At 39.5% G+C, this 15046-nt stretch overlaps 4 gene segments (V, D, J or C); 2 read left to right on the forward strand and 2 right to left on the reverse strand.

Annotated features, from left to right (window-relative positions):
• Positions 1-1572: 1572 nt before the first annotated feature.
• Positions 1573-2706, reverse strand: LOC120734759. The segment is given in 2 exon segments: positions 1573-1970; positions 2663-2706. A coding segment is annotated over 1 exon segment (255 nt).
• A 5822-nt stretch (positions 2707-8528) lies between these two features.
• Positions 8529-9538, forward strand: LOC120734757. The segment is given in 2 exon segments: positions 8529-8580; positions 8688-9538. Coding segments are annotated over 2 exon segments (375 nt in total).
• Positions 9539-10926: 1388 nt separating this feature from the next.
• Positions 10927-12556, forward strand: LOC120734756. The segment is given in 2 exon segments: positions 10927-11248; positions 11462-12556. Coding segments are annotated over 2 exon segments (360 nt in total).
• An 806-nt stretch (positions 12557-13362) lies between these two features.
• On the reverse strand, positions 13363-14661 carry LOC120734758. The segment is given in 2 exon segments: positions 13363-13905; positions 14595-14661. A coding segment is annotated over 1 exon segment (264 nt).
• Between the last annotated feature and the right edge of the window lie 385 nt (positions 14662-15046).

Genomic DNA, 15046 nt, shown 5'->3' on the forward strand with positions numbered 1-15046 from the left:
AGTTCAAAGTTTGTTAGGCAGCTATTGCACATTTAAAACAACAACACAAACACAACGCAGCAACAAGAAACTATGCAGTACATTATAACCGAATACTTAAACATGACTGCACAACAACCTTTCAAAAGAACATTTGTAGATGAATTGTTATTTTCCTTCCAATACTTGAAGCATTTTCTGAACATCACTTTTTGGTGCATGGCTTGTTGCATGCATACCCCACCTGTCTTAACGGGACTATAAATACAACTATATACAGTCACATTTGTAAAAACAAAAAACTTTTATACTAAACACTTTTAAAATGTACAATTTTGAAGAAGCCCAGGAGCAATCCCATTTCAGAACACTTAGAATAAGACAACTTCCTCCCAAAAGGCCACAGGTTTTAACCACAGCTTTCCAGCATCAGTTCATGTAAATGCAGCTACAGCTTTCCAAATCCCAGGAATGCTTTTAATGCAGTGTTCATAAGATCTTTAAATTGATCCTCGTATGCAACACGTCTCGGAAGATACAGGGATAAGCTGCACATCGATGCGTATCCCCGACTCCTGATCATAAAAGTCTATGTTGCAGGACCCCAGTGGTGGAAGTAAGTCAGCCCCAGTTATAAAGACCAGCAGCTCTTCAAACGTGTGGTCCACCTCTTGCTCTATTAAAATACATACAACTAGTAAATAAAACGTAATGTGTAGGTTCATGAATAAAAGATTTATAATCAGTTACACTGTTATGTAGAGCGGTTGCATTAATGACAATTTAGGAGTCAAAAACAGGTTGTTAGGCAAAACTAATACTGCGAAGCATTGTATAATCAAAAAGCAAAGCAATCCTGCCCTCCTAAGACACAGGACATTAATTTTTGTCCTCCGAGTCGGAGACCTGTATGTCAAGGACCCTTGACAGGTATTCATATACCTAAATGCCAAGAGAAAGAAAATGTGTGTGTCGTCGTTAGGATAGGGATTTATGTTGGTTGTGAGAGACTGTAAGCCTACAAGTTCATATTGTTCAATGACAGTTATGACATGTTGTGTTTCAGGTGATTTTACAGAAAAAAAAACACCAAAATAACGTACTGAATACTTTTAACAAAAAAAACTCTGTATATTAAATGACTTCTTAAAATACCTACCCCAACACTGATCACGAGAATAGACTCATTCTTATACAGCGCTTTTCTGCTCCACCTGCACAGTCAGTGTTTCATACAACAAACTGCAACATGCTGAAACATTTCATTACACAGCATGCAATGAATTTGCATATATGTAATGTCTTTAATACCCTGCTTAGTAATGGCAGTGTCTCTCAATTCCCCTTCGCACTTACTCTTTAACATAAACTTTGCTTTACTTCATGTATTGAAAGTGACTTAATTCTACTGACTCATATTGACTACAGATAGCACACTGGTTTCCAATTAGAACCCTGGAAATCATTATTTAGAGTTTAAAATTCACATCACCACAAAAGTAAGACAAAGACTCGATTCTTATTTAATATTGATATTTTTTTATTCTTTAAAACTTTAAACAAACTTTAAACTTTAAACAAAGCAATGAAAAATGAGAGAAGGAATTGGAAAAAAAAAAAAAAAAGCAGTGTGAAAGTAAGACCAGCATGAAAGTCACATATAGTTCAGGACTGGGGACACTGGTCTCTCATCAGTGGCTCTGAGACCAGAGTCTGGGAGCCCTGGGTGGCCTCACAGGTCACAGAGCCCACCTTCATCCAGTGGTCTGCAGGGAGCCTCAGGGTGCTGCTCCAGCTGTAGAGGCCGTCGTTCTCCTGCACCACGGGGCTCCTGCTCTCCTCCCAGCTGATGCTGCCACTGCCATCCACCTTCCAGGACAGACTCCAGTCTGAGGGGAAGCCCTTGTTGGCCAGACACATGACTGTAGCCTCCCCTTGTTTCAGCTCCTCACTGGAGGGACCCAGCACCTTCAGGGCGGGGCGGGTATCACCTAGGAAACACCAATCAGCTTAGAGGACAGGAACCACAATTTGAATTTCTCCGTTAAGAAGTTTCTGTCAGGTGTTTTTTCTGCTCCACCAGTCATTCACTCACACATTGTTTCACTTCCCTTTAAGAAACCTCTCATGCATATCAGCACAGAGAGAATCATCACACAGTTTGAGCTGAAATATGTTCAAACTACACTGGAAATAAAAGAAGCAGATGTGGAAACATTTACAGCAGAAGTTTGGTTTTAAAATGATTAGAAGTCTAAATCATGGACGACTGAAGAAATGAGTGGACACAAGCACAGAGCAGCTACTCATTCATACAGATTTGAAATGTTATTGAACAGCTCACATGGTTTCAAACTAAATCTGAAACATCTGACACGATAAAAACATCAGAAAGCAAACTTTAACTCATCCAAACAGCAGCTGATGTGGTGGAAATTTACAAACTAATCATAAGATGATGAAGTTTGCTCTTGTCTACAAATATTTTACTGTGACAGAAATGTAGATTAAACAAGAGAAACTTGCAGAGCTCATCTGAATTAGTCCAGTAAAAAGGACAAACATCAAACACTAAATTATTTTAAATAAAAAAAATACTTTTGTCTCATCTAAGCAGCCTAACAAATAATTATTAAATAAAATGATACAATTTTTAATAATAAACACAGTTTAATTAACTTACTTCCAACATCCAGTCTGGTTCCTCCACCAAAAGTCCACCACAGTGATACAAACTCATTGAGCCGCCGTACAAAAACCTCTGACTGTAGAGAGACACGGCTCTCTGACTCTGAAACAAACAAACTCAACAAAATCATTCATTGTTTGTATAATTTAATAATATTATAACAGTGTAATTAAAACAAATAAAGCCCATTACAACAATATTTAAAGAATATGATTTCAAAATGTAGATTTTACAGCTTACTTGTGAAAAACTCTCTTGAAACCTGGCACTTATTTTTTCACAGCTCTAAACACTGAAACTAATTCTCAGCCTAAAACGCTTCAAAAACACTTCAGATTCATGTAGTTATGTTTTGAATTTGACGAAAATATTAAGTTCTGGAAACTGTACCAGCATTTTTTTCTATATATTTTTTTTTTAATTTCCGAAGGAACATGTCCATATTTAAGACGCTGCCTACACATACAGGTTATTTTTAATGAGTTTTTATTTCTATTTTGGAATTCTGTCTACAAATAATGGTGTTTTAGGAAGTTTTGAAAATCCCTTCCAGGTAGAGAAGACTGTGCTCTGTGCTGTTCTCACTGTGAAGGCTTCTAACTGGTAAACATTACCATTCAATTCGGGTTTTATCACCATGTGTTGCTTTGGTTTACTTTTGACATGTTTCACACACACACACACGTTTTCAAACGACTTCACTGACATTTATTTGTGAACAGTTAAATGAACTCCAGTAAATGTTTCCCCATCACTGCTTTTCTCAGTTGCTTTGGTGAAAGTCTTACATCAGGAACGTCATTCTCACCACTCTTAATGCAGCTCTCAAAATATGTAAGGCCTTTTTCACCACACAGACTCGTCTATGCAAAAGACACTTCATAAAACACTTTCACCGTCGTTTTAAGACATCAAAACAGGTTTTTTTGTTTTGTTTTTTCTCAAAACCTCACCTACTTTGGAAAGAGTACTGCAAAAAATGTAGGCCTAATGTCACAAGGGGCCAAAGGCCTGTACGAAACTGGACTCAAGTGCTGGACCACATGTGGAGACGGTTGAGTTTGCTTCACACAAATCTTTATTTGGCACAAAAACACAGAGTTATACTTGACGTGGGATTCCTGACAAGAAAACGTAGCGTGGTGGCCTAAGGTGGCGTGGTGATCAAGAGGGAGAGAGGAAAAGGGGGTTAGTGGGTTCTCAGACTTCTCCAGGTGTGATTGAACTTTAAAGAGGAGTATGGCTTATGCTGCAGGTGGAGTTGGTGGTACTTTGAGGGGAGTAGGTGAAGGTCCAGGTGAGCTGAACAAAGTTAAGATGAGCTGACCTGAGCTCCAAGGGATCCTGTGAGAAGCAGTGGGAAGAGGGCAGCAGGTGTGATATTGAAATCCTTCCCAGGAGACGGAGCATGAAACTGCAGTGAGTATGGCCGAGCGCATAGACTTGGGCAAGGAGCATGAAGCATGGTAGCCTGTTAGCACCGAGGGTAAGTTGGCAAACTAGCAGTGAAGAGACGGCAACGCTGGTCTTGAATATCCTGAGTAGGTTGCTCCAGATTGGCTCCATGTGAGGAGATGACGGCTCTGCCCAGGGGCAGACACAGGAGAACATGGACTTAGTGGAAATTTACCAGCAGCTCACCCGGACTGTGACAGCTAATGAGAAGTTTAAAACTGTTTTCAGAAACAAAAATCAAGTCTGATGGTTTTTTTTTGTTTTTTTAACCTTACAAAACTGATGAAATGGAGAAAAGCAAAATAATACTCATTAAACTATATGTGTGTTCTGTTCACATCACCGACACATTCTCAGCCTGGCTGGGGGGCTTCTTTGCCCAGCCTGGAGGCTCCCGGTGCAGACGGCTCCCTGTGATAGTGTTTCCTCACCTGGCTCATGTAAAGATTGATTGATTGATTGATTGATTGATTGATTACTACAGTGCCGTGATCTTCCTCATGCTGTGTGTGTTTTGTTAGATTCTTCCCAGTTTAGGTTTTGTGGAGTTTTCTGTTCAGCAATAAAAGCTGCCATTTTGACTTCAGTCCTGTTTCCAGTGAGTTTGGTTTGGGTCCAATTCCTGCCTGGACACAGCCCGATCACGACAGTTGTGAGCTGTGAGTTGTGGATCAACAAAGTAACAAATCCCGTTATTAGTGTAGAAACAACAGCAGTGTGTATGTGTGTATAAAAACAATGAGAAAGGCAAATTTGATTGGGGAAAAGCATCACTGATTTGAGAACTGCACCAAAGCGACTGAGAGAAACTGTAATATATGTTGGAGGTGGATGGTACTGGAGGAAATCATGTTGTATCATGCTGTTTGAACCATATTTAATTTTGGATCACAGCCATCTGAATGGTGTCCTACAGCAATATTTTAAAATTGACATTGAACTTATTTTAAAAATAATCAGTTAGTAGTTCTTCAAACCCATCAGGATCTGCGTGGGGTACAGAATGTTGTAAAAGCATGTAGTGAAGTCCAGACCTTTACTTTTTCACATTGTGCCTTTAAACTTGGTCAGATGATTTCCATAGAGAGGCACTTTGCATCAGCAGCACCATGCTCCAGTGCTCTGGGAGAGTTTATAGTCCTGAGAGTTGAACACTGGATGACTGACAGCTGTCCTTCATCACAACAGAAGCCACAGAAATCCTCCTCATCAAAAACATGACTTTGATCTGCGTCCTCATCTGGACTCTCCTCTGCTGCTGCTTCACAGGTAAAGTCCAGAGAATCAAACTCCTCTCCTCTATCAACATCTGTCCCTCTGAAATGAAGCCCACAAAACCATGAAGCTGCTTTATGTTTTTGTCTCTGTGTCCTCAGAGTCCAGAGGACAGATCACAGTGACTCAGCCTGGAGCAGTGAGCTCTGCTGTGGGAGCAACTGTGAGCATCAAGTGTACGACCAGTCAGAATGTTTATGGCAACAACTATATGTTCTGGTTCCAACAGAAAGATGGAGGAGTTCCGAAACTCCTCATTAAGTATGCTAGCACTCTAGAATCAGGGATTCCAGCTCGTTTTACAGGCAGTGGATCAAACTCTGACTTCACTCTGACCATCAGTGGAGTCCAGGCTGAAGATGCAGCAGTTTATTACTGTCAGAGTCTTCACTATCCTAACAGTCAGTGGGTGTTCACACAGTGAAAAACAGTCGTACAAAAACCTCCCTCAGTCAGACTGAACAGAAACTGAAGTGACTGCTGCAGCTGGAAGATACTGCAGAGACTGATACAGTTCACTGAGGACACACACACACACACACACACACACACACACACACACACACACAAAGCTATAGTGAAACAATATTTCCAACATAATTACTGGATTGTCCCATTAGCAGCAGGTTCTCTAACTATTGCAAACAAGAGCTTAATAACATCTAAAACTAGACGGCGTTGTTTGAAATGTGGAAAGAAACTGTCATTTTAATAAGTCACTAACTTTAAGCTGATATTCATGTCTAAAGTTGCTTTAGTAGTTAAGTGATAAGACTGAGTTTGTGTACCTGGCCAAAAAATAAATATATATTTAGTGTAAGAATGAATAAGATTACAGACTTTGTTTTACAGACTCTTCACTTCATGGTGACTTGACTATATTATGACTCTTGTTATTTTACAGGAGATGAAAAAGTGTGTCTGTGTTTTGTCAGGCTTGTCAGTGATCATTGCTCATCTGCCTTCACACACATATGACCTTGAGTGAAATCCCCTTCTTAATCCAGAGGGTGATGTCAGCCCACCCTTTGCAACTATAACAGCTTCAACTCTCCTGGGAAGCCTTGCCACCAGGTTTAGGAGCAGGGCCGGCTGTACGCTGGGGCAAGAGGGGGCCACACCCCTTTAAGCCAAGCGTTTAGAAGTTGAGAAAGAAAATAATAGATTGCCCACAAATTGAATATCGACAAGAGTTACTACAGTAAATTTCCCTGAAAAAGGCACAAATGAGATGGTAGGTTTCACGTCTCGTTCGCTCTTTCACTCTGTGTCCTGTTTGTGCGCAGGCTCACAGCACTCGGCAGAGAACACCCACTCACCCTCCCCCCAGCTAAACATCTAATCACTGTTAGTATGTAAATAACCCGTGTCAGGTTTTTCAGTGGGCAGGGCAGAGCAAATGTGACCAGCTAATTTCTGTTGTCAAAATTATAATGACTGTAACTGATAGTGAATTATTTTAATGTTCTTCATTGTATTTGTTAGAAATATATAAATATTTAATTTTCCTTTAATTGAAGGACTTTTTTGAGAAACTTGGTGGAGCGGAAGTAATGTTGAGAATAGACTCGTTTTTTAGTGACACAAAGCGAGTAAAGCACAGGTGCACCGCGGGTGTTGCTGTGATGTCTCTACATGTAACTGCCTTTATTTAAATTAGCTCTCATGAGGACGATGCTGAACGATCCTGTTGGGAAACTTGGAATAAATCATCTAAACAAACAACTTGTCCACGTGGTGGCTGATGGGAGTAACAGTGACTCGTGAGATTATTAACAACTGAAAAATACATCTACATTTGTACAGTGAGTGGGGGACTAGGCCATTGTTCTTCTTACAGTTTCAGTCTGGTAGAGACGTGTTTCTTTCTCAATCCCACAAGCACCACTGTGAGCCTGTCTGCTGCACAGAGCCGACTCGAGGACCTGTGTCAGTAAGACCCAACACAAAGCCCCGCCCAGTTTTCAACTCTGCAACCAACAGTTTCCTCGTTTCATACAATGATGTAATCACAGCGATTTTAGTAAAGATTATTTACTTTTGTTACATAATAGAAAGAGGAATTTGCTAATCTTGGCCCACGAGAAAAAAATCCATAACAAATAACTTGGATATGGATAAATCTGTAAGAGTTTTTGGAAAGGGAAACAGGAGACTGTTGAATTAAGGAGAAAGGAGAGTTGAGCTGTACAGCTGCAAACAGAGTTGAGTTCCTTACAAAACAAATAAGCTTAAAACAAGAAGAAATCTGTTGTGTTCTACAAATTAATTTGAGAATTGTAGGAAAAGACATGAATTGTTTTTTTTAATAACTTGGCCTACCCTTTTTAGTTTTGGTAATATTGGCAGTAGTGAGAAGTGCTATTGTTGGGTTTGAATATTTTTAAAATAGGCCGTCCAACTCAGGTAAATGTCATGTTTTTAGTTGTTAGAATCTGATAAGCAATATTTTATTTTACTTTTTGTTGTTTTAATTTTCACTTTTTAAGGCACGCAAACCCCCTGATGACGTTAAGGTGGCAATTCCTCAGGGGGGGAAACTAAAAGTGCAATCAATTACATGACAAACACAGTTATCCAGAGCAGAAGACTCATCACTCTAGAGAACACGTCTACACTGCTCTAGAGTCTGAGCTGCAGAGACTGATGCAGTTCACTGAGGACACACACACACACACACACACACACACACACACACACACACACACACACACACTATTAGATAAACATGTAGGAGTGTAACACAATCTGAACTTGCAAAGTTGAGAAAATCTAAAGTGCTGTACAATAATAATAACTCACTTTCACATATTTTTCTCAATAGAAGGAAATATCTAAGGAATAACGATCAGTCAGTTATTTGTCAATGATGGAATTTGAATCACTAAATTCTTATCAGTTCACATCTTTAATTTTGAATCAACTTTTCAGGCAGTTTTTAGAATATCCTGATAATAACGAACTCCAGTAGTCCAGAGTCAGTCAGATGATTTCCATAGAGGCACTTTGCATCAGCAGCACCATGCTCCAGTGCTCTGGGAGAGTTTATAGTCCTGAGAGTTGAACACTGGATGACTGACAGCTGTCCTTCATCACAACAGAAGCCACAGAAATCCTCCTCATCAAAAACATGACTTTGATCTGCGTCCTCATCTGGACTCTCCTCTGCTGCTGCTTCACAGGTAAAGTCCAGAGAATCAAACTCCTCTCCTCTATCAACATCTGTCCCTCTGAAATGAAGCCCACAAAACCATGAAGCTGCTTTATGTTTTTGTCTCTGTGTCCTCAGAGTCCAGAGGACAATATACAGTGACTCAGCCTGGAGCAGTGAGCTCTGCTGTGGGAGGAACTGTCAGCATCAAGTGTACGACCAGTCAGAATGTTTATAGCTCCAACTGTTTAGCCTGGTACCAACAGAAAGATGGAGGAGTTCCTAAACTGCTCATTAAGTATGCTAGCACTCGAGCATCAGGGATTCCAGATCGTTTTACAGGCAGTGGATCAAATTCTGACTTCACTCTGACCATCAGTGGAGTCCAGGCTGAAGATGCAGCAGTTTATTACTGTCAGAGTTTTCACTATCCTGGCAGTCAGCGTGTGTTCACACAGTGAAAAACAGCCGTACAAAAACCTCCCTCAGTCAGACTGAACAGAAACTGCAGTAACTTCCAGCTGCAGCAGAGACTGACACAGTTCAATGAGCACAAACACAATTTCATGAAGGGACTGAATTTTTCATCATATCACTCAGAAATCTAAAGTTCACTATTAAATGATCATTATGGTGGAAACTTCTTTCTACCCACTCAAAACTCAGGAAATCTCGAACTAACACAGTTGTTGCTGTGAATCTTTGAGTAGTTAGAAGATGCTTGATCATGAACTTTGACCTCAGCTTCATAATGGATCACAGACACACTGTCTTTAAACAAAAGAAACAAATCTCAACACTCAGTCACCCTGAAGCTCAACGATTTCTGAAGATTATATCGAATCAGTTTAAAGTAAAATATATCCAGGTTTACATTCAGCTCTTATGACACCAGAGTTTTTCAGTTTTTTCTTGTCTTCATGTTCAGACAACAAACATTTGAAAGTGAGGCCTTTAGCCTGCATGTTAGCAGCTTTCAGCCAATCACAGCAGAGTTCAGGATGAATAAAGTCACTTAGTGCATTAGTGTGAACTCATCTGCCTTCTGCAAAGAGGACCTTCTGTTCATTTAGATCAGCCACAGAAGAACTCAGACACACATTTCATAAACAGCTTCACTATCATTAGCTCACACACTGATGCTAAATCAGTAGCATTTCAAGCCAAGCAGCACCCATCAACAAGGATTCCTGTCACTCTGTTGACGTCAGAATGAGTCTCATGTCATGTTTTCTTTAGGCTTCCAAGTTCACACAATTCTACCTTTGAGTTTGAACTTTCTTCAGAATTCAGAAAAATGCATGAAACCACATATTTACTTTGTTTTAGTTGTTTTTAATAATTACTTTGCTTCAAGGAAAATTACCTTCAGTCAAACTACAAATGAAAACCACAAACACTTACAGTCACCAACAACTTTACAGATACAGTTTGGCGTGTTTGGTTTCATAATGTCTCACTGAACATCCAGAAATATCAATTTGTCCTCATTTCTGTCCTTCAGCAGAACAAATATCATTCCCAAAATCCTCCAGTGGATGGAAACTGGTGGTTCACGTCTTTTCCACGTCCATGCAGGATGTTTCACATGTTCATAGTGTCAGTCTGTCCTTCTTTCACACTGTCAGGCTGCACACTGTGAGTCAGGCCTGTGATAAAGAGATTAACAGAAAATCTCACCCGAAAATGTCAAAACTGGGAAGCTTAGTAAATGTTACTAACCTGTAGTACCTGCACGTGTTTGTAGATAACTCAGCTGCATCATCCATTCTCTATTTCCTGTTTGCGTTGCACTTTAACAAGTTTCACTACCCCTGCATGGTGAATTAACGAGTGTTTGCAGACAAGTCAGCGACTGCAGTGATCTGCTAGAAACCAAACCGCCGTCATTGCAACCGATTTGAGCCAGCAGTAAGAGTTTGTTGTCTCTAACTACAACCAGGTGGAGCAACAAACTCCAGCAACACCAACTGGTCAACGGAAACTTATTTTCCCCTCGTGACTGGAGGTTGACGGGGGGACACTCGGCCTGTGTGACTGAAGGCTGAGGATCCACAAAAGGTTACAAAATACAGCAGATTCATTTGTTTCTTTAATACTTGTAAATTCTGATTGTTGTATAAGAGATTTCTTTAATATTGTAATTATGTTAATTATTAAATGTCTGTTCACACTAAAAGAAATGATCTTGATATTTAGAAAACAGGTTGTTCTTCCTGTAACCTCGGCCTGTTGGTAGTTTAATTCTGCAGTGGGTCACATTATGTAATAATAGTAATGTAGTAATGTTTTATAAATGCTGGATTTAGCACTTACTAATATCTTACTAATGCTTTTTACTGTTTCAATATTAAGTGTTACAAATACATTGATGTTAGAACTGTGTCTTCTGTTCTGTTGTTCATTATGTTTCTGAATAATTTCAGCTTTTCTCAGGAGAAGAAATCAAAACTATTTCTCTCCACTAGATGTCATGAATTCTTTCATTATTCAGTCGAGGGAAGCTTTGTAAGCTCAGGACAGCTGCAGCTGACTGACTCTGTGTGTTTGCATATGTGTCCTGCCTCTCTGCTCACAGCTGTTAAGAGGCCAGTGTTGATCAGTGGCTGTCCAGGCCTTTCAGAGCCACTCACACACCAGCAGCACAATGATGATGTCACTGACTCTACTGCTGGCCACCCTGGGGCTCCTTGTTCAGGGTGAGACTCTCTGTGAAAACTTTGCTTCAGCATGCAGCCAGGTTCACCACAATGATGTTCTGCTATGATGGAGAAACTCTGAAACCAGCAGCACTGACCTTCTTCCATCTGTTCTCCATGTTAGAGAAATGATCCTCTAATGTTTTTATGTTGGTCATCTTTCTCTGAGCTCGATTTGTCTCAATAACTTTTCTCCTCTTTTCATGTTTTCAGGTTCATCAGCAGAAATCGTCCTGACTCAGACTCCTACAGCTCAGTCTGTTGTTCCAGGACAGACTGTCTCTGTCAGATGTAAAGCCAGTTCAGGTATAGGTAGCTACCTCCACTGGTATCTTCAGAAACCCTCAGAAGCTCCTAAACTGCTCGTTTATTATGCAACAAACCGTCAGTCTGGAGTTTCTGATCGTTTCAGTGGAAGTGGATCTGGGACTGACTTCACTTTGACCATTAGTGGAGTTCAGGCTGAAGATGCAGGAGTTTATTACTGTCAGCAGGGTTACAGCTTCCCGTTCACACAGTGATACAACGCCGTACAAAAACCTCTCAGCTGAAGAGGAACTGATCTGAAGCAACAGCTGCAGAACAAACTAAAAGACTGGGAGGAACGATTACTTTAATATTTACTGTGAAATTTCATTTGTGTGCACTGTGAGATTATTATAGTATCTTATGCCACGTTATACCCCTAATTAAAGGTTGTGAAATTATTATGTAGTTTTAGTTTGCATTATTCTCCTTAGAAGAGTAGTCCATCAGTCTAACTCATTCCTAGTTTCTACATTTATAATAATAGACAGTCTGTCCAGAGAGAGAAAATAGACATTAGAGAAACTGAGAGTTCAGATGAAAAGACATAACTGGGAGGTAAAATATAACAAGCTGTCATTAGAAATACAAATACTGTTGTCAGTGTTTCTGCACTGATGAGCAGCTCTTTTCTATTTGTAAGCTGTTAAATATTAAACTGATCCTTCTGTGGAGCTCAGCTGCAGTCCTTGTTATCACACAAATCCAGAAAATCATTGTAGTCACATCACAACTAGTGTCTATAATATTCTGATATTCTGCTGATTAACAAATCAAGCAGGCTGTTATAACAGTGTTTGTAGGGGATGTGTTCAGTGAAGATTTAGCCTCATTTGGATATTTCCAGCACAAACGAATCACTGTTACTGTTGTAAAAACCTAAAGTTATTTAGTCAGTTTCCAAAGTATTAATGTAGACAGAACAAAGAACTAAAAAGTTTCTCTTTAAATAATATCTTACTAATGCTTAAAAGTGTGACATTAATATAAAGTCGTAAAAAAATCTGAAACCACTGAAAATAAGATGTGATAATCCTCCTGACAGACCGTGGACTTTTTCTTGTGTTAAGAGGTTTAGTGAAGTGAGTTTCTCATTTTGCTGTGAACACTAGAAGAGATTAACTTCTATATAAGTTGATTAAAGCAGACCTGTAGTCTCTCATCTGCCTGCATTCCTGTGTTTGTTCTGTTAGTCTGTTCTTAACATCATGTCCACTTCAAGCTCAATTCTGTCGTCATTATTTGAGTCCAGTTATTGTCTCGCTGCCTTCTGTGAGTTACTCAGCCTCTGTTTTGTGTGCTTTAACTCTCAGACTCCTGATCTCCACCTCATCCTGACAATTAGAGATCCTCAGCTAAGTCTCCACCTGCTTCACCTCTGCCACCACCAGCTTCTAGACTCTTCTCTGCTTTGTTGCTTCATCACAGTTTCACTGCCAAATAGTTCATTAATCAAACGTCAGTAAATCTTCACTTAAACTTGATTTAAATGATCTCTGTTTAAACATACAGATGACACCCTGCTCTTTAATTTTACTTATTAGGTTTTAGATCAGATTAAAATGTAGATCATAAAACAGCTTTGAGACTAGAAATTATGAAGAGCACACAGATAATCTATGGTTGACATGACCTCAACATCTTATAGAGAAATATTTAATATGTGGATTAAAAAATATATTTAACCATTTTCACTGCACATTACACTTGATGTGTTCTGTTTACATTTTTATTTTGGTCTGGTTTACAAATATTACAAAATCTTTATTTTTTAAATGCATTTATTAAACTCACAGAGTCAAAGAACATGTTTTCTCATTACATTTTTATTCTTTTAAGAGTTTGAAATATCAGCTTTACAACAGACACAAAAGGATGAAACTAGAGGAGATTGTTGCTCTGATTGTTGTCATTATGAGATGGAAACATGACTGTTTGGTGCTTTTTTTAAAATCTGCAAACAAAAAGAAACAGAGAGAAAGAGGAAAAACAGCATGAAAGACTCAGTGATTGACATCAGGACTGGGAACACTGGTCTCTCCTCAGTATCTCTGAGACCGGAGACTGGGAGCCCTGGGTGGCCTCACAGGTCACAGAGCCCACCTTCCCCCACTGGTCTGCAGTGAGCGTCAGGGTGCTGCTCCAGCTGTAGAGGCCGTCATTCTGCAGCACTCCAGGAGTCCTGCTCTCCTCCCCTCTGATGCTGCTGCTGCCACTGCTGTCGCTCGTCTTCCAGGACAGACTCCAGTCTGAGGGGAAGCCCTTGTTGGCCACACACATGAGCGTGGCCTTCCCCTGCTCCAGCTCCTTGTTGGAGGGACCCAGCACCTTCAGGGCGGGGCGGGTATCACCTAGGAAACACCAATCAGCTTAGAGGACAGGAACCACAATTTGAATTTCTCCGTTAAGAAGTTTCTGTCAGGTGTTTTTTCTGCTCCACCAGTCATTCACTCACACATTGTTTCACTTCCCTTTAAGAAACCTCTCATGCATATCAGCACAGAGAGAATCATCACACAGTTTGAGCTGAAATATGTTCAAACTACACTGGAAATAAAAGAAGCAGATGTGGAAACATTTACAGCAGAAGTTTGGCTTTAAAATGATTAGAAGTCTAAATCATGGACGGCTGAAGAAATGAGTGGACACAAGCACAGAGCAGCTACTCATTCATACAGATTTGAAATGTTATTGAACAGCTCACATGATTTCAAACTAAATCTGAAACATCTGACACGATAAAAACATCAGAAAGCAAACTTTAACTCATCCAAACAGCAGCTGATGTGGTGGAAATTTACAAACTAATCATAAGATGAAGTTTACTCTTGTCTACATATATTTTACTGTGACAGAAATGTAGATTCAACAAGAGAAACTCGCAGAGCTCATCTGAATTAGTCCAGTAAAAAGGACAAACATCAAAAACTCAATTATTTTAAATAAAAAAAATACTTTTGTCTCATCTAAGCAGCCTAACAAATAATTATTAAATAAAATGATAAAATATTTAATAATAAACACAGTTTAATTAACTTACTTCCAACATCCAGTCTGGTTCCTCCACCGAACGTGTACCACAGTGATACAAACTCATTGAGGCGCCGTACAAAAACCTCTGACTGTAGAGAGACACGGCTCTCTGACTCTGAAACAAACAAACTCAACAATATGAATTCTTTAAATCATAATTTCATAACATATTAATATTATAATTTTTACATAAAAAACAACGAAACACAATAAAACTATATTCCAATAATCCAATTTGGTCATTTACATTATCAACTGTTAAGATACATCACTTTAATGCTTCCACCTTCTTTCTCATAACTCTAAACATTAAATTTAATTTTCAAGCTACAATCACAAAACTTAAAACTCATCAGGTAAATCCTCACAAATGCATCAAAACAGTTTATGTTCTCTCACAAACACTTAGTGTCTTCAGATCGCGCACAGAACCAGTTAAAATGATAATACTGCTGAGCA

This window comes from Simochromis diagramma, unplaced genomic scaffold (assembly GCF_900408965.1).
Source record: "Simochromis diagramma unplaced genomic scaffold, fSimDia1.1 OVJJ01000202.1, whole genome shotgun sequence".
NCBI classification, from domain to species: Eukaryota; Metazoa; Chordata; class Actinopteri; order Cichliformes; family Cichlidae; genus Simochromis; species Simochromis diagramma.